Below are 26,758 nucleotides of genomic sequence, written 5' to 3' on the forward strand. Positions count from 1 at the left end.
GGATTTGATAAGAGCTCATATCAGAATCCTGGTTTAGAGTCAGAGTAGAGCTCAGGAGGGTGACATGATTGTCCTTTTTATGGATTGTAGAGTCCAGAACTCTAATTTGGCAAAGATGAATTCCAGTAATGATTGCAGAGAGAAATATTTGAAACTAGTTTATCTAAAGTTGTCATATTTCTGTGTTTAAAATATGCATGAATGTGGACTTTTATGTATAAAATGGAATGCATCATTAACTGCGTACCAGTTCCTTCTCCTGGGGAAATGGCTCTTTGTATTGCTGTCTAGCAAATAAACACTGTACTGAATTAAAGAAGTATTGCTTGACTTCCAATGCAGTGCACAGAGAGTATAAAAGCTTGCTAATTCTTTTAACTTCTTAGCTCCTTTGGATCTTTACCATCTGAGCTACAGTGGATGTGCTTGTGTTAGCTGCTTGTCATCTCTCTACATTATCCATAAATATCTGAACTGTTACTTTTACTAACAATGACTAAATAGTTCATGCATTCAGGTTCTTTATGCTGAAACGTATGTTTTTGGAACAAGGTAACTTTCACTTTTGTCCATGTAGAATTTGGAATACACTGTTTTTAAAGCCAGCACGTGAGTAATATTTGTAGGTGTCTTCCTGGTACCGTTGAGCAGCACCTCAGTGTTGTAGAGATTCCTCAGAAAGTGTTTGAAAGTGAAATGCCAATTGTCTTCATCAGGAATCATTTCTGCTACTGTGCTGCTTATGCTGTTGAAGGTTATTTTGTTGCAGGGTGTGCATTAATTTCTTTATTACACAGTATCACATTCTGAATGAATAACCTGTGTGGATGCTGTGGGAGCAGTGCGTATGGAGGATGTACTCCTTTCTCTTCTGGACATCTGGGTTATGGGTCAGAGTCAGTCGAGGAGAGAGGAGGTAGAAAGATGTTCTCCAACACCTAATGCCTAAACTAATTTGTGTGGCTGCTCCTCAGTGACTCAGGCACTTACCACTCAAGAGCCTGAATAGATTCTGACTGGGCTGTAGGCTTCTGGGTGTTCTTGTTGCATGTTTTTTTCATAGACCAGTTCTAGAGGGAATGTGCTTCTCCAAGATAAGTAACATTTGTTTTGTGGCTGTTTATGTGTGTTTTTAACAGGCAGAAGAAGCAGGACTCGCAGTGTCTGTTCTGTTATGTGTGAGAGCCCTTCAGATCCGCTCAAATGGAAGCGATGAGATGAAGACATCAGTCTGTAAAACAATCGCATGCCTTTTACCAGAAGACCTTGAAGTCAGAAGAGCTTGTCAGCTCACAGAATTTCTACTTGAGCCAACTTTGAGTGGATTTAATGTGTTGGAAGAGCTCTACATGCAACCAGATCAAAAATTTGATGAAGAAAATGCACTGGTTCCAAACTCCCTCCGTTGTGAGCTGCTGTTAGCTTTAAAAGCGTATTGGCCGTTTGATCCTGAATTTTGGGACTGGAAGACTTTAAAGCGACATTGCCTTAAACTGTTAGGGAAAGCAGCTTCTGATTCTGAGGACGATGCAAGTTGTAATATGTCAGTCAATGAAACCGATATGTTAGAAACTTTCTTCAGTGACTATGAAGAATCAAAGGAACATAAGTACTATGATGGAAAAGACACAATGAACCACCCTAAAGAAAAAGTAAGAGTAAAAAAGCCAATTGGTTCTTCAGAAAGGTACCAGAGATGGCTTCAATACAAATTTTTTTGCGTGCTTTGCAAAAGGGAGTGCATAGAGGCCAGAATTCTGCATCATTCAAAGATGCATATGGAAGATGGTGTTTATACGTGTCCGGTGTGCACAAAGAAGTTCAAGAGGAAGGAGCTTTTTGTCCCGCATGTAATGGAACATGTTAAAATGCCACCCAGCAGAACACACAGACCTAAAAAGAAACTAATCCTGAAGAAAGAGAGATCCCCACAAAAGATAACAGCGTCCAGCAGCCCACCCCCAGCCTGTCAGGAGAAGTCGCATCAGCTGCCCGAGGGCTTTGACAACGACACGCATGAGTACGTCACATTCAGCCAGCTGGAGAATTGCCAGCTACAAGACAGAGACATCTACCCCTGTCCCGGGACGGATTGTTCCAGAGTATTTAAACAGTTCAAATACCTAAGTGTACATCTGAAAGCTGAACATCAAAACAATGATGAGAATGCAAAGCACTACTTGGATATGAAAAACAGGAGAGAAAAGTGTGCTTACTGTCGCCGACACTTCATGACATCCTTTCATTTGCGGGAGCATGAACGGGTGCACTGTGGACCTCAACCCTACATGTGTGTGTCGATGGATTGTTATGCGAGATTTGGGTCAGTTAATGAGCTTCTCAATCACAAGCAAACACACGACGACCTTCGCTATAAATGTGAGCTAAATGGCTGTAATATTGTTTTCAGTGACTTAGGGCAACTTTACCATCACGAGGCACAGCACTTCAGGGACGCATCATACACCTGCAACTTCTTTGGTTGCAAAAAGTTTTATTATTCCAAATCTGAATTTCAGAATCACCTTGCTGTGCATAATATTGAAGTGTCAAATGGGGGAGTGAAGCAGGTAAAACTTGAGGAGTCAGTTTCAAAAGACAAATGCAGTTATCTTCCAGAGTCTCAGCTGCTTGAACAGTCTGAAAATTCCAGTCTGAATGATAACTTGGATCCTTCAGGCTCTCAAGAAATCCCACAGATTAAGGAAGAAGCGCTCTCTGACAGTGAAGATCTAGACAGTGAAAGTAACTGCAGTCTTCACAGTGGTGAGCACAGGTCAGATGCTGCAGTAAACCAAGGCCAGGTGTCTCCTCTACTGATTGAAACAACAGCTCACCATCAGTCAGTTCCAGGTTTTCTCATGTCCCAGGAAGGAGTCTTCCATCCAGCAGATGTGAAAGGACAGTGTTCCAATGTGGCAGTTTGCTTGGATGGAAAACGAATTTCCTGTGGTTTTGAAGGCTGCTGTTCCACGCACAAAAATACCAGAAGTATGCAAAAACACCTTCGCAGGGTCCATCCATATAACTTTAAAGGGAAAAGAAATATGGAGATGAAAACTAAAGACTTTCTCAGCCTGTTAAATGAGGCTCAGGACGGTAAATCCCCTACAGACATTAACACACAGTTAGGTCATAGTTCAGATACAAATGCTGACTCTCCAGAAAGTGTGTATTATAGTGTAGATGCTAAAGGAAGCAATGGCCTGAAGGAAGAAACTTATCCTTCTTCCCCAGAAACATCTTTTTATGACAGTTCTAAAGACTCCAGTATTGAAGATAACATGTTGGAGTTAATGTTAGGCTTGAAGCATCTAAGCTTAAAAAATTCTAATATTCAGAATTCTTCAAGACACAAGCCTTTTTTGGGTTCTTTACAGTCCTATTCATCTAGGGATGGCAAGTGCCCTGAGTCAGGAGATGAAACTACCTCAAAATTTCAGCTTCAGGAGCAACAAGATAATTTACCCAGCCAGTACCTTACTCAGCTGGCAGCTAAACCATTTTTCTGTGAATGTCAAGGGTGTACATGCGAGTTTGTGACCAGAGAAGCTCTCTTAATGCATTATGTTAGAAAGCATAACTATTCAAAGGAAATGGTTCTTCAGTTAAATATGTTCCAGCATCGGTACTCGCCATTCAAGTGTCATATTTGCCAAAGATCATTTACGAGGAAAACCCACCTTAGAATCCACTATAAAAACAAGCATCAGATTGGCTCTGAGAGGGCGGCTCACAAGATATGTTCCAATGAGAAGTTTGATCATGTAGGCTTATGTACAAATGACATCCATAAAGCCAGCACTGTCCCAGCCCCTGTCCGAGCACCCAGCGTGGAATTCAATGAACGCTCAAACCCCTCTGAGCAGCCGTGTCGCATGAAAAAGGAGGACACTAGTTCCGAGACAGATTTGGAGTCCAATGAAGAGACAGACACTAACGTAACGAGGAAAACCTCTAACATGGACAGTCACAGGGAAGAACTGGAAGCAAGACAGGGAAGAGGAAGCAAAAGAACAGTTGCTAAAGGAAACTTATGTTATATATTGCATAAATACCACAAACCATTTCACTGTATACATAAAAGTTGCAACTCAGCCTTTACTAACCAGAAAGGTTTGATTCGCCATTATAGAACTGTTCACCAGTATAATAGGGAGCAGCTCTGCTTAGAAAGAGACAAAGCAAGAAAAAAAAGGGAACTTGTCAAATGTAAAAAAATCTTTGCATGCAAACACAAAGACTGTGGTAAGCGTTTTCTGTGTTCTAAAGCTCTCGCTAAGCATTGTAGTGATTTCCACAATGAACACTTTGAGGATCAAAAACTGCTTTCTGAAGCTGAATCTGCAAGGTTTGCTTGTAACCAGCCCCACTGCCCTGCTGCGTTCTGTACCTTTAATAAGCTCAAACAGCACCTAATAGATGAGCATGCCAGTGGAGAAAAATTAAACAAGGATTTTGAAATCCATTGTGACCTTAATGGCTGCGATCGGATTTTCACCAATTACAGCCACTACTCTCAACACGTGTATTTCCGACACAGTGAATACTACGACAGCCTCTTTAGAAATCAGAAAGAGGAGGAAGAAGAGCAAGATACAGCTAAAACTGAGCAGAGTTATTTGAAAGACGGTTTTGACGTAAGCAAGCAAAACGGGAAGCCGTTAAAAGCGAAAAGACCTAGCAAAAGTAGAGAAAAGCATTTGGTGAACTTCAAAACAAAGGAGGAAGCCCTGCAGATGTGCAAAGAGAAGTCTAACCAGACCCAGTACCCTTGCATGGTTCAGGGATGTTTGTCTGTTGTCAAACTGGAAAGCAGCATAGTGAGGCACTACAAGCGCACGCATCAGATGACCAATATTTATATCGAGCAACGGCTTCAGATGCTTGTTGTCTGTGTTAAGTGTGGCGTCATGACTGAGAAGCAGCCCTGCTCCTACACAGCTTCAAGCTCGGATAAAAAAGGTGTAGATGTTCCTCCAGAGGATAAATCAGCTAATCCTGAGCCTGTGCAGGAAAGCGACAAACCTCTCGTTCCAAATACTGACTGTGAACCTCAAGATGTAGGCGATGAAGACCAAAAAAGACTTCCATCGAGTAATGTGAGTTTGGATGCCAGTGCCTTTACGTATTCGGGCACTTTAAAATGTAACCACAGTTCAGAGAACACCTCTTCGGAAGAGCAAAACGTCAGGGAGACAGCTACATGTAAAACTGAAGAGCTTTCAGAAAAGAGTGAAAAAGAGACTAGCTCTTACTTGCCTGGTTTACAGTTAGAGTTGCCAACAAAGAAAGACCCAGAAGGAAGTCAACATAGTGCAGTTAGTCAGACTACAAAAAGAAATGTACTTTGTGCTACGAAAGACAAATTTCATAAGCCTCCAGTGTCCAAACCGTTTGATTTAAAGACATTCAAACCAATGGGATTTGAGTCTTCATTTTTGAAATTCATTCAGGAAAGTGAGGGAAAAGATGACGATGATGATGATGATTTGGTGGAGGAGGTAGAATGGGACTCTACTGAGCAGTTGCCAGTAGATAAGACCTTGAAAAAAGAGGGAGACAATCAAGGGGAGACACCAGTAAACAGCTTTGTAGATGATAACAGTGTAATCATAGCCCCAGATACCCATGAGCAGCTAACAGAAATCCAGCCCCTCCTCTCAGAGTCATCATCTGCCCCTTCCTTAGAGAACTTGAGGGCTATCTTGGACAAGGCACTAACGGACTGTGGAGACCTTGCCTTAAAACAGCTGCATTACTTAAGACCAGTGGTTGTTCTTGAAAGATCCAAGTTTTCCACACCCCTCATAGACTTATTTCCAACAAAAAAGGCAGATGAGCTTTGTGTAGGAAGTACATAAGTAGTTTTGCTTAGAGCAGATTGCCTCCACTACTGCTATGCGGGGAGAACTTCAAATTAGGACAGTAATTGTTACAGTACACACTGTTTAGGTTAGTTTAGACTGTTTAATTCCATGAATGTATAATATCTGTCAAAAGTATTGGCCAAGTTAATTTAGCTCCCCATTTTTTTCAGTGAACTATGCTGATTTTGGTGCTATTTAACACATCAAAATACTGGGGGCTTCCTCTTGAAGAGTAAATGTGCATGATTGTATATGAAACAAGTACTAGGGTACCAGGGTTTGGGGGGCGATGGAGTTATTACTTGACTTGAATGTGCACCCTAGGGTGCTTTGTGTAACATATTGTACACTACAGCATCTTATATTTTTTGAGTTATGAGTTTCAATAAATTACAGTTTTTCACCCATTTGTTTACTGTACAGTAAATCTTTAATGTCGTTTACTTGTAATTGAATTTGGGACCATTCTGAGTGCATTGGACAATGTTGCTTAAGTTTTATGCATTTGTAGATAATTTATCAGACTGAAACAGTATAGATAAAAGTAAAGTATTATTTTATCACATTCTCTGTGCTTTTTTCAGACTTGAATTATAATGAGTACAGGTAGGAAGCACTTGTCACTTGCGGATGGGAAAGTCCTAGTTACTTTGAAGGGGAGAAGATGCTTCTGAGACTGTGTGGCACAAAAGGGTTTGAAGAGCATTGCCAGAGAGTTGTGTCACTTGAAAGTATCAGTGCACATTTCGGGTTCCCTGGTTAGCTCTTTTGATAACGAATAAACCAGCTGGAAGATTCACCAGAGGAGTCATCTGATATTTTATCATCTGTTTCTTGTTTTTCTGTGTGTCGTTTCTTGTCCTACTTCTGGATGCACCATGAGGCCCAGGGTCTGTTTCCCCTACTGGTATTTTCCAGTCTCCCATTAGTGAGGATGCTAATGACCAAACAGCAATCACAGCAAGCCTTGCAAATGTTCATCTTCTCCAGTGTAACTGACAGTGCATCTCTCTGCCTGTTCTGACATGAACATAGGAGTGGGCTCGCTTACAGTTGATTGTCAAAAACCACAATTCAAAATGCAGGTTTGGAGGTACCATATGTCCTTATAGAGTAACAAAATACACAGTGATGCAGCCTTGCTGCTCCCTTTGGAGCATAGCTTCGTCCTTCCTTCTGTCAAGCTCCAGTCTGTGGATCTAGCATTTTGAAACTAAGAATGAGTTTGCATTTCTGGTATACTCTTCATATGAACTCCTGCCAACTTGCCACCAAAGCCTTTGCCACAACATAATACAAAATCACCTTTATACAATCCTGCTGTGCTTAAGCTGAGCATTAGAGTTCTTCAGTGTTCAGCTTTCCTATTAAAGTAACTAATCCTGCCACTTGTATAAACAAATTAGCATAGGAAGCATGAATTTTATGACAGTTGTATTTTGTAATCCCACAGCGTGGTCACGTGTGGAACTTCCAGTGCCTCAAAGGTAAACGTGCTCTTACTTAGTAAGAGTTGCTCATGTCTGTAAACTACCACCCCTGTACACAGGGCAAGCTTTGGCAGGTTACATCTCTGAAGTCTTCTCTAGACCCTGGTGAGTTGGCTGCTGTCTTAAATTGCTGCAGGCAGGGTAAAGAGACAGGCATCATTTCTGTTGTCAGGTATTGAGACAGTTCCTGCTCTGTTCTTCAGGCCAAGAGCTGTATTGAGGAAGTGGTGAGTGGGTTTTCCTCTGGTTATGTGGCATTCTGGGCACAACTGGATTTTTTTAATAGAGAGCTCTCAAGTTGTGTTCCTATTTCTTGTGAAAGATACCAGTTGCAGTCATAGAATGGTTTGGGTTGAAAGGGACCCTCAGAGCTCATCTAGTCCAACCCCCTTGCAAGCAGCAGGAACACCTACTTCCTACTTACAGAAATTGTCTTGCATGTTTCAGATACAGATGATGTGTTTCAACTTTGAGCTCCATCAGCAGCAGCATGCACTACCCTCTGAGTGAGGTGATGATAGATGTTCCACCATCCAAATGACACAGTTTGAGTCCACATGCTGATTTCTTCTGAGGTTTATTTGTCTGATCTTTCTAATTGCCTAGCACTGGTGGGTATCAGGAAGGGGGTCCTCAGAAGAATGCGTCCCCAGTACTGCTGTGGCAAGCTGTATGGATTTCAGGAGCATCTATTGCTGTCTTCACTTAACATTACCAAATATGAAGCGTTCTGACTCCAATACTTGATTGCCATAAGGGCTCTGTATCTTTCCAGTTCCTAAGATACTTCATCTGGTTCATGCCTTCAGAAAGACCTGGGCTGGGCAAAAACCATTACAAGAAAGTCTTAAAAGTGTTTTAACACTGATGAGTTCTTCGGTTTGTACTACAAAACCATGTAAATGTGTGAGCACAGGAAGGGGGACAAGGGGGCTGCGCCTCTGCTGTTGATGGTAGTGCTGAGTCAGCTTTGAATGCTCACATAGGTGCCTGAGGCACTGAATGTTACCACCAGGAGGGTTCTCTGCTTCTCTGTTCCTGGCTGTAACCTGCTTTCGTGTCTGGCAAATGAAACAGCTCTGGCACTTTTTAACTCCTTGAAACGTTAGAAAACTCACCCAGCAATAGCAGCATACAGTTGAGTACCTCTCAGCCATTACAGCACAAAGAAATAGGGCTGCAACTCAAAGATGCAAGTTATTAATGCTATTGGGGCTACAACTAATGTGAGATGTATACCTTCGCATCCCTGCTTAGGCCTTGCTCAGGCTCAGTATCATGACAGCTCTCGTTACCCCAGTTTCCCAAACTCCGTATGTCAGTCCTTAAGCAGGATTCTCTGTTATAGTCTGGTCTCTGTACTGCAGTTTTCTTCCTGAGCTTGTTTTCCATCTTGCCCTGCTTTACAAGAGTAACCTCAGGCTTTGTCTCCTTACCCACAAGTGCAGGTCCTGCCCTTTGCTTACTCAGTGGCAAAAATTAACACCTCAGACTCCAGTCATTGTTCTGGGCTCAGCACTAACAGCTATGTTTCTCCTTCCTAGCAGCTGGTGCAGTGCCGTGTTTCCAGCTTTAGGCTGAGAACAGTGCTGTAACACAGCGATGGTTTAGCTGTTGCTGAGTAATGCTTACCCTGAGCAAGGACTTTTCAGTCTCTGCCAGTGAGGAGGGGCATGAGAAGCCGGGAGGGATCAGAGCCAGGGTGTGAGTGACCAGCTGGGTTCAAACCACAGCACTGATGTGAGTGTGCCCGGCTGTGCTCACCAGTGGTCCCTTCTGCTCCAGTTTCTTCCACAATAAGCTACCATCATCCCTCACGTGTGTACTGAGCTGTCTCAGCTCATCCCTCTGGGTGCTCTCAGCTGCTGCTGTGGCAGTCTCCATTGGCTTGACCAGGAGGGGCCAATTTGTATTCTTCCCTGCTTTAAGAAGGGAAAGAACCCACATCCTGGGCATTCCCGTGCAGCACTGTCTGCCTGGCTGCTGTGGGAAGTCCCAGAGCAAGCAGCCAAACAAATGACTCTGTGGAACAAGTGCTCTGCCAGCCTGGTTTATCTTAAACAGGACTTAACAGAGTTTCCTCTGGAGGAGTCATTGCAAGACTTACCCATAGGCATCCCATCCACCTCTCCCTGCAGTTTGGTGTCGAACTCTCATCCCCCACTTAGGTGCTAACCCCGGGTACCTTTGTGCCTTGTTAACTGTACTTACACAAGGTGCTGCAGCTTGGAGCGTGGTCAAACCTCCCCTTCCTTATGGCCACGCTTGTTGGTAACCATTTCTTGTGTGATCTGCAGCAAGAGTCCTCGCACCGGGGCCATGCAGCTTCTGCCCCGCTTCACGCTCCCACCACAGCACAAAGCACCAGGCCTCGGCATGGTTTCCGTGCCTGCCGCAGTCACCCTGGGCCCGGTCACTCACCTTGAGCTTCAGCATTTCCTCCACTGTCTTTATGCTTCCAACAGTTCCACGATGAGAGGTTCCTATGGAGGTTTGGTTGGCAAAGCGAGGGTGGATTGCCATGGTGGTGGCACCGCTGCAGAGCTCCCTGTGTTGTGCAGGTGATGCCCAGCATCAGCTTTCTGCCCTGGCACCTCAGCTGTGGGAGCAGGGATAAAGCATCCTTTATCCTGCATGGACAGTTTCAAGCCTGCGAGAAGCAAAGTCCTCATTTCCAGGGCTGGGCTGCCCTTGACTTTGTTTTATTCCAGCATGAACTGAAGTCTCCAGAGAAACCCCACTGCCTCATCACACTGCAGCGAGCCAGTGTCTGTATGAGCAAAGCTAACACACTGTCATACCGCAAACACTGAACTTCCATAACATCGATCCCTGCGTCTTCACACCTGAGCATAGAACTACAGAATGGTTTGGGTTGGAAAGGGCCTTAAGATCATCCAGTTCCAACTCCCCTGCCATGGGCAGGGATGCGTCCCGTTAAACCAGGTCACCCAAGGCTCAGTCCAACCTGGCCTTGAACACTGCCAGGGATGGAGCATTCACAACCTCCCTGGGCAACCCATTCCAGTGCCTCACCACCCTAACAGGAAAGAACTTCTTCCTTATAGCCAATCTAAACTTCCCGTTTCAGTTTGAACCCATTACCCCTTGTCCTATCACTACAGTCCCTAAGGAAGAGTACCATCTCCAGCATCCCTATAGCCCCCTTCAGACACTGGAAGCTGCTCTGAGGTCTCCACGCAGCTTCTCTTCTCCAGGCTGAACAGCCCCAACTTTCTCAGCCTGGCTCCATACAGGAGGTGCTCCAGCCCCTGAGCATCCTTTTGGCCTCCTCTGGACTTGTTCCACCAGTTCCATGTCCTTTCTATGCTGAGGACACCAGAACTGCACACAATACATCATCAGAGGAGGCTTCTGCCCTCCCACCACCACCGGCAGCTCCGCTGCTCTCCCCCGCCTTGCCCAGGGCTCGCTGGAGCAGCGGGTGCGGGACCAGGGGTGAAGACCTCCGGGTCAGACCCACCCGGGAGCCCCTCGGCCCCTTCCCTCCTCCCCTCAGGGCCCGACCCCGCCCCTCCCGCGCTCCTCCGGCCGCCAGGGGGCGCCGCAGCGGGCGGAAGCGGGATCTCTTGGCGGGGCCATGGCGCTGCCCGGCGAGCTGTGGGCAGAGGTGCCGGCCGAGCAGCGCATCTTCTGCTCCGTGCTGCTCTTCTCATGGGCCGTCTACCTCTGGGAGGCCTTCCTGGCGCACCGGCAGGTCAGCGGGCACAGGGGGCTGGGTCCGGCCTCACGTGTGAGGCGGTGGGGCCCGGGTCCGAGCGGTGTGGGGCCGGCTGAGCCCGTCACCTGCCTGCGGAGGGCTCGGCCCCGGCCCCGGCCCAGCCGAGGCAGCGGGACCGGGGTGCGGTGTTCGCCCGCGGCCCGGCTGGGTTTGCCGGCGGCGGGTGCCGGGGCCGGTCGTGGCTCCCCTCCATGGCGCTCCCCACGCACGGGGAAGCTGCCGCTGCTCTGCCCTAGGGTGGGGGGGCGCTGACCGGCCCCTCGGTGAGGGGGGGGTGTTGGAGGAGTCTGACCCTGTGTGTGTGTGTGGGGGGGTGACCGGTAGCGGTTCCATCACCACAACAGGTTGGAGAATAGGAAGAGCAGAAGTGGGAGAAAAACGCTGCTGGGTTGAGGTAAGGGCGGCTTGGTAAGTGAAGGGGATGGGGAAATGAGCCCAGCAGTGCTGCAAAGGCAATTGCCCACCGCAGCCTGAGAGCAGGGCAGTGCCGGGTCAGTCAGGCTCCAAGCAGCAGCCACCTTGGAAGTCAACTCCCTCTCCCCGCCTCTTCTTCCTCTGCTTCATTTGTTACTACATGGGATGCAGATTCTACATGGGATGCCCTGTGGGTACCTCAGGTCAGCTGTCCTGGCTGTGTCCCTTCTCAGCCTGTTCCTGCGGTGGAATAGAGGGGGAGAAGCCTTTGGTGGTGGTTAGCAGCAGACTGGTGTTAGCAGCACGGGTCACGAATGCAAAGCAGCACCCAGGCTGCTGTGAGGGAGTGAGCTCCATCACATCCAGACCCAGCACAGCTGGGAAGTGCTCCTATGAGCCCTGAGATCAGCTAACCAAGCCGCCTGCTCCTCTGCTCACAGGAGGAATGTGTTCTGAGCTGACAAAGGGTAGGAGCCCTTCCTTGGAGAAGGGATAAATACACTGGAACAAGGCAGTGGGTCAGATAAGGGCTTCCAGTCTTTAAAACTGTGCGAGTTGTGAGTTCTCTCCAGCAATGGAAACGTTCCTTTGTGCAGCAGCATCACAGAGATGTTTGCTTGTGAAGGTGCAGGTTTGCAGAGGAAGATGGGGTGTTTAGTTTCAAACTCTGCTGCAGGAAGTCACATCCGGTGGAAAACGGAGTTTATGTGATCTTTAGGTAGTAACCATATCGGAAATAAGAAGTAGGCAGCTCGGTTTCTGATTATAATGTAATAATAATGCCTCAGTTTTATATCTGGAGCTTGATCAAAACCAGGGTTTTAGGAGTATTTGTTATTTTATGGGTTGTTTCATTTCTCTTTCTGTTTTTAACTTCCTGTGCTGGCCCATAGGACCCAGGTGTGTGTTACATGAAAATCTGAGTTACCTCCTTAGAAATACTGCCTCTAGACCTTACATTTCTCTTTACTTTTTCAGAGGCGGGTCTACAGAACAACAACACACGTGCCACAGGAGCTGGGGCAGATCATGGATTCAGAGACCTTTGAGAAATCTCGGCTCTATCAGCTGGACAAAAGTACCTTCAGCTTTTGGTCAGGCCTCTATTCAGAGCTTGAGGGCACTGTAAGTACCTAAGCTCTACTCCTGCATTCTTATGGTACTTTTCAGGCACTTAAACTGTGCAATGCTTTGATTCGTGGTGGTCCCGTGCCCCTGCGCTGGTGGTGTTCTGCAGTCTGACGTCAACCAGTGACATTTGGAAGGCCTAGGATTTCTTGGTTGTAGCTGTATTTGCCATATAAAAAGAAGGAATCATTCAGACAGCATGTAGTTTCTCTGTGCCACACTGAGTCATACTGTAAAACTGATACTATATTATGCTTTCCACTGCCAAATAATTAAGCAGCATTAGAATTACTTCAAAATATTACAGTACAGGCCTTTTTCTGTGTTTGGAGGCTTCTAGAGAAAACTTGAAAAGAAGGTAGAAAGAAAAGCCTGTGAGAACAAGAAGAGGACCAGTGGGTACTTCTTAAATGGAAGAACAATTGCACTAGGCCAATAGCATTTGTATATATGAAGAACCAGACCCACTAAGTTAAAGTATTTACATGTGTGATTTACAAACAGTCTTAAAAGAAAGATTTTCTGACTGAAATGTGCTGCTCATCAGTAGCAAAACTGGGTCGAAAAGGAATCCCAAAATGACTGGCATTGCAGAATATAATTAGAGTATGATCTACTATGTGATGAACTTAAGGAAGCAAAAAGGTCGATTATAAAAGGTACTGTTAAGGCAGTGTAAGTGATGTAGCTCTATAACATAGAGCCTTGGGTGACCTGGTTTAGTGTGAGGGGTTGGGGGGGTTGGAACTGGATGATATTAAGGTCCTTTCCAACCCAAACTATTCTATAATTCTATAGCTGTGATTTGAATCTTGTTCTTAAGAATTGCAGCCCCTCTTAACCTTTGCATTCCTTATCTCTTGTGCAACCTAGCCTAAACGTCGTTTCATTTTGTAGGAGCTTGTCAAAATGTACATGTGCCCAGGCAGCTAAGAAGGCTGATGGCATCCTGGCCTGTATCAGCAATTGTGTGGCCAGCAGGGCTAGGGCAGTGATTGTTTCCCTGTACTGGGCACTGGTGAGGCTGCAACTCAAATCCTGTGTTCAGTTCTGGGCCCCTCACTGGAACAGAGACATTGAGGTGCTGGAGCAGGGCCAGAGAAGAGCACTGGAGCTGGTGCAGGACCTGGAGCACAAGTGTGATGGGGAATGGCTGAGGGACCTGGGGTGTTCAGTCTGGAGAAGAGAAGGCTCAGGGGGGACCTGATGGCTGCCTCCAACTGCCTGACAGGAGGATGGAGCCAGGAGGGGCTGGGCTCTGCTCCCAAGGAGCAATGGATGGTACAAGAGGAAACAGCCTCAAGCTGCACCAGGGCAGGTTTAGATGGAGCTGAGGAACAATTCCTGCCCCAGAGGGTGCTCAGGCGTTGGAACAGGCTGCCCAGGGCAGGGCTGCAGTCACTATCAATGAAGTTATTTAAAAGATGTGTAGATGTGGCACTGAGTCATGGTTTAGTGGTGGCCTTGGCAGTGCTGGATTAACAGTTGGACTTCATGATCTTAAAGGTCTTTTCAACCTAAACGATTCTATGATTCTATTCTACAATCAAGCTGAGGTCTCTGGTGTGTATGTTGTATGGAGTTTCTTCTCGACATGTATGTGATGATGAGTTCCTGCTCCTTTCTGGGATACTGAGTTGTGTCTTTCCATTTCTCACTATCTGTCCTGGGATTATCAGATTCCAGCAGAGCTGAAGTGAAGTGGCCTCTGCTCTCTGGGTTTGCCACTTCCTTAGAGTGTAAACTGCATCTTTGATTGGCTTTGAGAACTGCCTGAACTTGAAAGATGCTTTTGTGGCCCAAGTTGATGAATTGGATGACAGTTTTGCAACCCTTTCTGGAAGTATGATTCAATTAACCAAGTTAATTGAAGGGGAGATGCTGAGCTAGGATTATTGCTATGCTTTATTTCAGCCTTTAATTATGTGGGTTTCTTTTTAACTAATAGGTAGAGTCAACATCATGCTAATACCTGTCATTGTTCAGGGTTTGGTACTTTTGGGATTTCCAGGTCTGAAATTTACAGGTAGCCTGCAAAGGAGAAACAAGCTTGCTTTGATCCTTTCCATCTCCTGCTGACACTCAAAATGCAGGTTATAAGATTAAGCCTTTTAAAAATAACTATGTAAAAACCAGGCCCTGCCTATACTGGAAGCCTGCCTACTTGAAAACTGATTTTATGTATAGTGATGCATAACTTGCTAAGAAAGTCAGTATGAAACATTTGGAAGTCAGGCTGCTTAACAAACACTACCAGCTCCTGCCTTGAAGTACAATTAGCACTTACTTCAGTAGCTCTGTCTCAAGCATTTCTTTGATGGTGTGTCCTGAGTAGTCTGCTCCCTTGGCAACCTGTATGGCAGGAGGCATTGCCATACAGGCACGAGGCATAAAGCTTCCTTAAAATGGCTGAAGCAGCACTAATACTGAAAGTGTGATTACAGCCTTATTCTGAATGCCTTTCTATGGGTAGGCAATGCAGGAGAGACTGTCTCAGCTCACTCAAGTTGCTGAATCTTGCATACCCCTCCTAGAGATGTGTTATACAGCCAGCCACCTGGCAAGTGAATTTTAAGATCTGAGAAATACACCTTATGACTGAACCAATATAACAGCAAAGTCTACAGTAAATTGGCTTGGAAATGTGCTTGTATTTCCCAGGAAAAAAAAGAAGCTGGACCTGATCTCTACTTCTCTAAAGTAAAAATGAAGCATTGCCAAATGCTCCAGGCTTTCTTTGTGCACTGCTGAGATCAGAGAGGGACAGAAAGCCCCTTTGTCATTCACCCTTTAAAGGTCCTGAAATTCTAGTGGAATAAGATGCAGTCTGTTTCATATTGCCTCTGTGGTATGTGGTTTTGTTTTCAAGATGATTCTCCTCTGTGGAGGCATTCCTTTTCTCTGGAATCTGTCTGGTCAGATCTCTGGTGGTGCTGGGTTTGGACCAGAGTATGAGGTAAGCAGCCCTTACATTTTTAAGCTTGCATTTAAGTGGAATTTAGCTACAGGCACAATATATTGAAAATAACAGATTTTCTGGTGAACATAACAGTTGTGTGAATCTGAGAACCACAGCCAGTGTGTGACGTGCAAGTCACATGTGACTGTGAGAGGGAAGACCCTAGGCCCACTGTAGGAGAGGATCAGGTTCGAGACCGTCTTAAGAATCTGAACGTGCACAAGTCCATGGAACCTGATGAAATTCATCTGCAGGCCCTGAAGGAGCTGGCAAATGCAGTTGCTCAGCTGCTGTCCATCATATTTGGTAGATCATGGCAGTCAGGTGAAGTTCCCAATGACTGGAAAAAGGGAAATGTAACCCCCATTTTCAAGAAGGGGAAAATGGATGACCCAGGGAATTCCAGACCAGTCAGTCTCACCTCTGTGCCTGGCAAAATCTTGGAGCAGATTCTCCTGGAAGGCATGCTAAGGCACATGAAAAACAACAAGGTGCTTGGTGACAGCCAGCGTGGCTTCACTAAGGGGAAATCCTGCCTGACCAATTTGGTGGCCTTCTATGATGGGGCTACAGAACTGATGGACAGGGGTAGAGCACTTGCCGTCATCTACCTGGACTTGTGCAAAGCATTCAACACTGTCCCACATGACATCCTCGTCTCTACATTGGAGAGACATCAGTTTGATAGGTGGAGCATTAGGTGGATAAAGAACTGGCTGGATGGCTGCACACAAAGAGTTGTGGTCAGTGGCTCAATGTCCAGCTGGAGACCAGTAATGAGCGGTGTCCCTCAGGGATTAGGGTTGGGACCGGTCTTCTTCAACCTCCTCATTGCTGACATGGACAATGGGATTGAGTGCGCCCTCAGCAAGTTTGTGATGACACCAAGCTGTGTGGTTCGGTTGATCCGCTGGAGGGAAGGAATGCCATCCAGAGGGACCTTGACATGCTTGTGAGCTGGGCTGATGCCAACCTCGTGAAGTTTAACCATGCCAAGTGCAAGGTCCTACACCTGGGTCGGAGTAATCTCAGGCTCAGCTACAGGTTGGGCAGAGGAGAGATTCAGAGCAGCCTTGCAGAAAAGGACTTGGGGGTGTTGGTTCATGAGAAAATGAGCATGAGCCGGCTTCAGTGTGCACTTGCAGCCCAGAAAGCAACCATATCCTGGGCTGCATCAAAAGGAGTGTGACCAGCAGGTCGAAGGAGTTGATCCTGCCCCTCTACTCTGCTCTTGTGAGACCTCACCTGGAGCATTGTGTGCAGTTCTGGTGTCCTCAACATAAAAAGGACATGGAACTGTTGGAACAAGTCCAGAGGAGGCCACGAGGATGATCAGGGGACTGGAGTAGCTCCTGTACAAAGATTGGCTGAGAGAGTTGGGGCTGTTCAGCCTGGAGAAGAGAAGCTGCTTGGAGACTTCAGAGCAGCTTCCAATATCTGAAGGGGGCTATAAGAATGCTGGGGAGGGACTCTTCATCAGGGACTGTAGTGACAGGACAAGGGGTGATGGTTTAAAACTTAAACAGAGGAAGTTTAGATTGGATATAAGGAAGTTCTTTCCTGTTAGGGTGCTGAGGCACTGGAATGGGTTGCCCAGGGAGGCTGTGAATGCTCCATCCCTGGCAGTATTCAAGGCCAGGTTGAACAGAGCCGTGGGTGACCTGGTTTAGTGTGAGGTGTCCCTGCCCATGGCAGGGGGTTGGAATTAGATGATCTTAAGGTCCTTTCCAACCCTAACTATTCTATGATTCTATTAAGTAATCTAATTGTCACAATCATGTAATTTCTGTGGATTTATCCACAGAAATTCTTCTTTTAACCAGTTTCAGTTAAACCACTGGCATAAAATCCATTTTTAACACCCAGAATATTAATTATAGTACAGATCAGGTGTATTTTGACTTTGTTTTTTTCCCCACAGATTGTTCAGTCATTGGTATTTCTGCTCCTTGCAACACTCTTCAGTGCAGTGACTGGTCTCCCATGGAGTTTGTATAACACATTTGTCATAGAAGAAAAACATGGCTTCAATCAACAGGTATTGTAGATAGCACTTACACTGACCTGACATCTTCAGTAGGTTTGGCTGGTCAGAGGGACTGGTATGTCCATATCTGTGCCAAAGATTGTTAGGTTTGGGAACATTTCTACTCATACTGCATAAAAATAAGAGCTGTGACAGTTGGTTGAGCGTTGCAGAAGTACTCATTCCTCAGCAAAATTCTCTGCCTGAGCCCATGCCTTTGAGCAGAGGGTAATGTGTATTCTAGGACTGGAACAAAGACATTTCATACCTCAGCTGTTCATTTCTGGATGCAGTGTTCTTTGCTTTCCATAAGCCCTTCCTGAGAAGCCTGGATTACAGAGAAGTCTGAGGCAGACCTGAGCTGTGAACACTGAACAGATGAAATAAGACAGAGAAGTTATTTTTCCCCTCATTTTGGTTCACTTATTTCTTGTATCAGCTGGTACTAAATGAGAGAATTCAGCTCTTCATTTGTATTCCTCTCAGGTACCCACTTCATATCAGCTGGCTTCCTTAATTTTTCTCACCAACTCAGTTTAACCTGCTTCAATATCAGTTTCTCATGAGATCTCATTTTCCTTTTGGGAGAACAGCCTCAATCTATGGCACATCATTAGCCGCTTCATGCCAAAGCATAAGAGGTTTTCTGCTTTTGGACCCACCCAGTGTTGTCTGCAGTACTTTTTGGTCAAAGTCTACTAGGAAGTTGCTTCTTTGTGTTGCTTAGTTTGGTTTTTTACAGTAGAATGAGATTTGGATGGGTAGCAGGTGTGGGATAAAGCTCCTTGGCTCATTCCGGTAATGGTAGACTGTACACTAGTACTTGCCAGTTCCATCTTCATCAGTATTTTCTGGTGTGCTCCAGTTGTGTGGGCACGTGTCCATACAATAGTGTTACTGCTGACACTAATGGCTGCTTAGCAAGAATCTGTCACCAGAGTGTGCTACCAGAGTGTACATGTCTAAAGGATAGCTTAAAATATGGGGTTTATATCCTATTTGTGTTTCTGATAGTCATGGAAGTCTGGGGCGTCTATCCAAATCCTTAGTTTTCATTAAAATCTGTTTTACCAGTATGCTTTTTCCTTTCCAGACAAGTTCCATATCTTTAACGTAGTCTGGGCTTTTTAATACAGCCTTGTTGGGAAGGATCTTTACATGCTACCCCCCTCACTTCTGTGGCTGGCAGATAGCTGTAAGTAATGAAGTAAGAACTGAAAGAGCTAGTTGGGTGTCTGATCATACTGCAGGGTCACTAGATCAGATTCATTCAGGTAGAGCTCTTTTGAAATATCTGTTGCTTCAATTCAAGTTGACACTACTTTTAAAACCTGAGACAGTTAAGTGAATAACTGTAATTGCAAGTGGAACTTGGAGTGCCCAATATATACCTAAAAGTCTTTCATAGGGCTTCTGTATGTTTCCTGTTTAAACAATCAGCTTAGTGGTAAGAGAGTTAAGATGAATGGAGGCAACTGTTTAAAGACAGTTTCCTCCATTACAGTACTATGTTTCTGTAAGAGTTTCCTATTCTCTAAAAATCACATAATGTCTTGGGTATAGATTGGTAAAGGAGTTAATTAGCTTAAATTTTTCTTTCTTCTTTTAATGAAGTATGTATATACAACACAAAATAAGGGTTCTGACACCTTTTCTTAACTGACTCTAACTTCCTCATCCCATTGGTACTGCTGTTGTGTGATTTTGTTTCTCTGCATCCCCTGAAGGGATCAGTTCATTAACCACGGTGCCACATCAGTATTTACATTGCAGATATCGCTGATCTCTTCTCTTTACAGACACTGGGATTTTTTTTTAAGGATGCTATCAAGAAGTTTGTCGTGACTCAATGTATTCTGTTGCCAGTGACATCCCTTCTGCTTTACATTATTAAAATAGGGGGAGACTATTTCTTCATCTATGCCTGGCTCTTCACATTGGTTGTTTCCTTGGTGAGTATGAGAACGTGGTGGGATTTCTTCCAAATGGTAGTTTAATTGCATGGCTCAGTGTGCAAAGGAAATGGAGAAAAATCTACATCTCCCAGGAATTTAGTGTCTACAAACTGTACCGGTGTCTTGCTGTCAGTGTACTTGTTCAGGAATAATAGTTCATGTTAATGTTCACATAAATGTATTATCTTAGATTTTCTGTATTTAATACTGGAGTGTGTCTTCATCAATTGAAAAATAAGCATTCAAAAAGCTTTAATACAGGTACTGGAAATAGAACACACTGTGGTGAGAAGTTCCTTTTTCTTAAGTATAGAAAGGGCACAAGGAGAGCTGCCAGCAGTTTGGCAAGACAAGGCAGCATGTGCTTTCAGCAGTAAAGTTTCCATGGGGCTTTTCCTGCAGGTTATTGAGCACCACATCTCAGTTGCATTTCTTTGTATTGAGATGAGTAGCAGTTTTCCACTCCTGGTTCTGCTTATAGAGCTGCTTTGCTACGCTGAGTTGGTAACTGATGTTTTCAGGGCTTATACTGAAAGGCTCTTTCCGTATACACTGTTAGCCCCAGTGGAACAGTCCATGCTTGTGGGTTGTTCTAGTGTAGCTGTATGATTTGCAAAACCAGAGAGATATTAGTTCCTCACTGATATTTTAAGTCTTAGTCTTAAAGGCTTTCAAGACTTGCTTTGTCATGGGAGGATTAAGCTGAAATGTTAAAAGAACTGGTAGTTTCAGGATTGAGAGAAGATACAGGATCTTCTGAAATGGCCTGCCCTCATTCCTACACCTAAGTATTGTTTTTCCCCTTAACTTCCTTTATACCAGTCATGGACTGCTTTTATTCTTCCCATCTTTTCCTTAAAATATATATAACAAAAAGCATTGTATGATCTCATAAGAAGCTTTCTGAATGTGTGCTATGGTCAATCTGCCAGGCCTCCCCATATTTGTACTTCAGGCATCGTCTTCCAAACCAGAGGGGCTTTAACCACTTGGCTTGCTTAAGTGCAGCACATTCATATTCATGAATAACCTGGGCAACAGTGTCCATTAAGTCCACCCCTGGATCACGAGCCCATCTGTATGTTGCATCTCTGCCTTGGTGGCCTAAGATGTCATGAGCCCACTGGGCTAGAAATAATTCACCCTTGTGTTGCCAGTCTAAATCCATCTGAGCCACTTCAGTCTCAGCTGCTTGATCCACCTCTGGGTTGTCCTGATGTTCCTCAGTGGCCTGACTCTTGGGTACATGAGCATCTCCATGGCATACCTTCACCACCAGGTTCTGCACCCAGGCAGTGACATCTTGCCACAGTGCAGCAGCCCAGATGGGTTTATCTCTGCGGTTCCAGTTGCTCTGCTTCCATTGCTTCAACCACCCCCACAGAGCATTTGCCACCATCTGTGAGGACCAGAACTGATACCACATTTCCTTGTCTGCCACTTCCCTATCCCAAACTAGTATTGTTTTTGCTTTGCCAGCCCCTTGAAACTGAACTCACCACACATTTGTATGGCTTGTTTTTAACATCTGTATCATCTGTGTTTGCAGGTGCTCGTTACAATCTATGCAGACTATATTGCACCTCTGTTTGATAAATTCATTCCGCTTCCTGAGGGAGAGCTCAAGCAACAAATTGAAACAATGGCAAAGAGCATTGACTTCCCCCTGACGAAGGTGTATGTTGTGGAAGGTGAGATTTTGGGTTTTTTAATAAAAAGACTTTGTGATTTTGCATTTGTGGATTTTTAGCTTTGATTGTGGACACAGTAGTAAGGCAGTTGCTTACATTCCTCAGATACTGTAATACCTGTCAATGCCTGTACCATTTCCTTTTTCTCACTTTGAGGTCAGGAAGGGCAGCTGAATGTACAGCCTTAACTCGGCATCAGCGTGGAAGGCTTATTTTGGCAGTGTAGACTGGAAATGGATAGCACAAGTCAGAAATGGAAGCAGCAATGAAGATTTTCCAGTTTTAGAACTTCAAACCAGAGCGAAAGTTCTGTTACTCTTTTTATCTTCTTGTCCCAGCTTAGCATTAAGAGAGGGCTTGCTCTGCTTGGAGAAGAGGAGGCTCCAGGGAGACTTTAGAGCAGCTTCCATGCCTAAAGAGGCAACAAGAAAGGTGCAGAGGCACTGGAATCTGTAGTTCATCTCTTTTTCTTCTCCTTATCTGTTTCTCACCTCTTCATCCTTATCTGTTTTGAGTCATCTTTGCTGGCACATTGAAAGAATTCTAAACATATTGGTCCCAGGGCCTTTGCTACGAGGGCAGCATTTGTTCTACGCAGAATGCTCTTTCCACTCTGAACCTGAAATTGCAATAGAAATGGCTTTTTTCTGGATATTAGATCTTCATGTGACAGCTCTTTTGTTTTTAGTGATTTTTAGCAACTAGATGTTATGTGTGAAACATTCTCACTTGGAGTCAGTAAATGAGGTCATCGTTACATCATTCTAAAGTATGCTCCAACCTGCATATTTATCTGCTTGAGTTTGTGTGCTGTTCATCTGGGGACTTCGACAATTCATTTGGAAGAGTCTGTTCTATGTAATACTGCCCAATCTTCAATGCATGGGATTAGTCACATCGTGGTCTTTAATGTACATTTTTCTCATCAGGTTCTAAGCGTTCTTCTCATAGCAATGCTTATTTCTATGGCTTCTTCAAGAATAAGCGGATAGTACTCTTCGACACCCTCCTGGAAGACTATTCTGCCTTGAACAAAGAGCCAGCAGAAGGAGAAGATGGTGAGAATGAAGATACCAAGTCTAAAACCAAAGTGAGTTCATCTTCGGTTTTCATCATGTTGTTCACATTAACTTCTTGGTGAGATATTCCCTTGTGTTTTCTAATGTGTTTTAAAGGTCCTGAGTGAGATGCTAAAACCCAAAATCTAATGATTTCAACACCAAAGTATCCTTGAGCTTCTAATTGGAATTTCTGGGGCTGTGTGAGTGGTACAGATAGCACCAAATAGACCGCAGAGATCAACAGGGGCTTTAGCAAAACACTGGTTCTCTGCACATGAAAAATGAGCCTTCCTTGAAATTGGTTGAAAAAGGAACCTGTTCTGGGGTTTAGCTCATGTTCCTTTACACACACACAGACAGATCCACATGTGCATAATAAGTAAGAAATCTATTCACTTGTGTTCAGTCATAGCTGATATTACTTCTGCTTTGTTATATTCTCTCAGAATAAGAAGCAAGGATGTAAAAATGAAGAAGTTCTGGCTGTACTTGGTCATGAATTGGGTCACTGGAAACTAGGTCACACTGTCAAAAACATTATCATCAGCCAGGTAAGTTATGATAAATGGGTGGTTTTCCTGGAGCCTTCTGTTGCTATTGCCATTTCCCAGGGCCTTCTTACAGATTTGCAAATGCACATTCACACAATATGCTGCTGCTCTGCAACAGAATGTATGCTTGGTGTTTTTCCTTTGCTGTGTCTACAGTGAACATGCACTGGCCTTTCTGCCCCTTCTTGCTCCAGGTGGTTGGTAGCGTTGTCCCAAGTCTGGGTTCTTTCATCAAGCATGCAAAAAGCCATTAAACACAGAGGGTTGAGGTATTTATTTCATGTCTGCAGAGATGGGTGCTAGGTGATAATTCCACAGAACTAGCACACCAGTGCTGCTCAAATCACAACTACTTCTACACCAAACATTAACATATTCAATCTTGTAATACATATGTATTGTTATTCACTTACATGATTGGCTAAAACTTACTTGCCCAACATGTAGATTAATACACATGCTCCCTACAATTTGTAAGATTCCCACTTCCTTAATCTTTTGAAGAGGTGCTATACCTGTGGTGGGTGGTCTGTGAGTTGGTGGTTATGATCTTTCCCTGCCAGAATTACCTTTCCCCTATTTTCATCTGCTTTTGGCAGTTCTGAATGGTCCTTCATAGACTGGTGCCCTAATAAACATTATTCTGGAATGGGTTGCCCAGGGAGGTTGTGAATGCTCCATCCCTGGCAGTGTTCAAGGCCAGGTTGGATGAAGCCTTGGGTGACCTGGTTTAGTGTGAGGTGTCCCTGCCTAATGGCAGGGGGTTGGAACTGGATGATCTTAAGGTCCTTTCCACCCCTAACTATTCTATGATTCTGTGATTCACTTCCATGGTCACCATCTGAAACAATTTCCTACCCATTGCTAAAATCCAGGCAGGTCCACCAGAAAGTTTAGCTAAGTTAATGTTAACCTTTGAGTTCAGAAAATGTTTCTTTAGTGCATGTAAAGGCCAGATGTTTGTTCCTCTTTGCGCATTTGTTCTAAAGTATTGATTTGTGGGGTTTTATTTCAGTGGTGTTTCTATGCAAATCTGTAATGTGAATAGGCCGTGTTTTAGACTTAGATCATAATCTAAGAATGTTGTTTCCTTTTTCTAGATGAATTCCTTCCTCTGCTTCTTCTTGTTTGCTGTGTTAATTGGTCGAAAAGAACTCTTTGCTGCGTTTGGTTTCTATGACACCCAGCCTACCCTGATAGGCTTGATGATTATTTTCCAGTTCATTTTTTCACCTTACAATGAGGTAAATTGATTTCAAGATGTAGATGCTGAAATATACTCTTTAAATAATGATTTTATTTTGACAGGGGTGGGGGAAGTTTGAGGTTTCCTGGGGCTCTGGTATCTTGTTCCAATAAATAGGCTTATTGCTCCATGTTGGGAAGACCCTCAGTTTCAGGTGTGGCCTAGATAAACTTTAGTGGGATCCTTCTACAGCCACAGTGATGTGTGGGATGTGGGAAGGGAGATAATGTAGTACTTACTGATAACATAAGGAACTTGCAGATATCTCAATTGTAAAATCAGTTTTAATGTATTTCTCTCCACAGGTTCTCTCGTTCTGTTTGACTGTACTAAGCCGTCGATTTGAGTTTCAAGCAGATGCATTTGCCAAGGAACTCGGGAAGGCTAAAGACCTCTATTCTGCTTTGATCAAGCTGAACAAAGATAATTTAGGATTCCCTGTTTCTGACTGGATCTTTTCAATGTGGCATTACTCCCATCCACCCCTTTTAGAAAGACTTCAGGCCTTGAAAGTTGCAAAGCAAGAGTGACAGGAATCTTTGCTGGTTCAGAGACAGTGCTTCCATCTCAGAAGCAGAGTTCAGAGCTGCATTTTAATTTCTTTTTTTTTTAAATGGATGATGCCAGTTAAGTGCAATGTTAACAGCACCATAATCCAAGAATCCTGAAACAGGTATTAAATTATAAATGACTTTTTTTAACAAAAAAACAAAACTGTGGAAATGTAGAAAAAGTACTGGGTGAAGACCTTCCCCCCCGACATACACACAGATTTTTCTCTCTATATCATTGTATAGACTTGTAAAGGGAGGAAAACAAAAGTATAGACTTCAAAGCACCTGTAGGTTTCAGTTTGTGTATGCCTTGAATGTTGCTTTTGATCTTTTTTCCCATTCCCAGCATTCTGTGAACGTCCCCAGGCTGAACCCTCTTCACAATGAAGGGGGTTTGAGCGACTTGATTTCTTGTATAGCACTGCTTGTGCTTGCCAGTCACTGGTGGTTTAAAAAGTTGAATGCAAGTACAGGCCTTTCTCCTGGGTTCATGTCTGTCGTAATTCAAAATGCTCCTTAATAAAACCTCCTTTCTCTGAAGTGTGGGAAGAAGGATGAATTACAGCTGAAGAAACATGCCGTGGCTTCCTTGAAAAGGAGCGATGGTCTGTATTTAGTAGCGTTATAGTGGGATTAGGTTCCTCCTCCACTGTGCTGCTGGGGGTGTGGAAGGATGCTATGGGGAAGCAGAACAGGACCCATATGTTAGAAGAAGTCGCTCAGTCTCAGTTCTTCTCCCTTTGGCCTGTGAGCAGAACCATTAACAGCTTTTCCATACCTCAGTTCCTCCATTTCTCTTGCCCTTTGCCTAAATTTTCTGTGATAACGGAAGCGTCAAGTCTCACAGAGCCAGACTTTCCTTCTGAGGTTTGTCCTCTGCTCCATGGAGGGTTTTCCATTAATATGGATCCAACTAAAAGAGCAGTGCTGCAGTACTTAGAAAATATTCCTTGATGTTGTTTGGATAGAAAAGGCCCAAGCCACAGTTTATTCACACAGATCAGCAAAGGACACAGTGGTATAAATGGTTTCTGCATTGATCTCAGATTTTTCTGATGAAAGATGGAATTAAATTGACTCGTGTTAAAAGTGAGCTATAGATTTATAATGGTTTGGACCAAACTGAATGCTGATACTTCACATAAGCCTCAGATTTGTGTGTCTGTGGTAAATGAAAAGGTTCTGCTCAGCTCTGTACAGAGAGAAGTTGAAGCAAATTCCCATTGTTTCAGATGCCAGAGTTTTCTCAGAGAATTTACCACAGCTTAAATTTGCTTTTCTGATTATAGGGAAAATGCCTTCTAAGACAACGGGCATGAGGATGTCTCAGGTGCAACAAGATACAGGATGTGGCTGGAAGCCCTTTGTATGCCTTATTCTAACTGTTCATACCCTAGTGAATGTGAAGCTGACCTATAGATATGGATTTAGGAGACAGTTTTACAAATAGGGGGAGCCAGTATCTGTCATGTTAACTGCACTTAATAAATGGCCCTTTAAAATAAAAGAATTAACTTGAATCTGTAAATTCAGAAGAGTAAACGAATGTGTCATGTTTCGAGATGCTGGTTGGTGTAAACCTGTGTTAAATGTGCTCTGAAGAACCCATTTGTCTCATCCATTAGGTAAAACTGAGGCTCAAAACTGAATGTTGTGATTATTTCAAGAATTCACCTTGGCACAAATAAAAAGAGAGTAAAGTGGGATAATGGAGGAAATGCCACTTCCTATGACAGCATGAAATACTAGAATCCAAACCAGCGCGGTGGCACGGTGTGTGTCCTGGAATTCGGCACACATTCCTTCTGGTTAATGAGCGGCTTTGAAGAGAGGCAAGAAAATCAGCAAGAAGTGGGCTTCTGTCTTCTGTTACCCATAGCTGATAACGTTGAGGCTATGCAAGGCAAGAGCAGAAGGTTGCTGGCAGCATGCTCCACACCAGGACCATGGGGCTGGTGAGCACTGACTGGGGGTGTCATGTCAAGACTGAGCTGAGCTCTTAGGCAGAAGCTCTTCCCTGTGAGGGTGCTGAGGCGCTGGCACAGGGTGCCCAGAGAAGCTGTGGCTGCCC

General features: G+C 44.5%; 2 protein-coding genes across 6 annotated transcripts in view; both read left to right on the forward strand.

Moving 5' to 3' along the window:
• RLF (RLF zinc finger) overlaps window positions 1–6,669 on the forward strand; it is a 31,110-nt gene extending 24,441 nt beyond the window's left edge. For all 5 annotated transcript variants that reach the window (XM_061373650.1, XM_061373652.1, XM_061373653.1 and 2 more), the window contains one exon: window positions 1,140–6,669. In XM_061373650.1, the coding sequence (XP_061229634.1) occupies window positions 1,140–5,864 (4,725 nt within the window). In that variant the 3' untranslated portion in view covers window positions 5,865–6,669. The remainder of the gene's footprint in view (window positions 1–1,139) is intronic.
• Window positions 6,670–10,915: 4,246 nt separating this feature from the next.
• Window positions 10,916–25,227, forward strand: ZMPSTE24 (zinc metallopeptidase STE24). The gene is made up of 10 exons (XM_061373656.1): window positions 10,916–11,078; window positions 12,495–12,641; window positions 15,514–15,600; window positions 17,525–17,641; window positions 19,429–19,581; window positions 21,134–21,275; window positions 22,205–22,365; window positions 22,783–22,887; window positions 23,988–24,131; window positions 24,439–25,227. Exons 1-10 carry the CDS (start codon window positions 10,962–10,964, stop codon window positions 24,661–24,663), a joined length of 1,398 nt encoding a protein of 465 aa, XP_061229640.1. The 5' UTR covers window positions 10,916–10,961; the 3' UTR covers window positions 24,664–25,227.
• The last annotated feature ends 1,531 nt before the right edge of the window (window positions 25,228–26,758 follow it).

This window comes from Neopsephotus bourkii, unplaced genomic scaffold, assembly GCF_033783945.1.
Source record: "Neopsephotus bourkii isolate Nb327-2 ecotype Australia unplaced genomic scaffold, CSIRO-AGI_Nbou_v1 NB_1632, whole genome shotgun sequence".
NCBI lineage: Eukaryota > Metazoa > Chordata > Aves > Psittaciformes > Psittacidae > Neopsephotus > Neopsephotus bourkii.

Bases quoted from the DNA above. Each gene is read 5' to 3' on its own strand.
- ZMPSTE24 (XM_061373656.1), top strand. From the start codon at position 10,962: ATGGCGCTGCCCGGCGAGCTGTGGGCAGAGGTGCCGGCCGAGCAGCGC. The intron at 11,079-12,494 runs GTCAGCGGGCAC...TTACTTTTTCAG, and splicing joins CCTTCCTGGCGCACCGGCAG to AGGCGGGTCTACAGAACAAC. The intron at 19,582-21,133 runs GTGAGTATGAGA...CTGTGTTTGCAG, and splicing joins TCACATTGGTTGTTTCCTTG to GTGCTCGTTACAATCTATGC.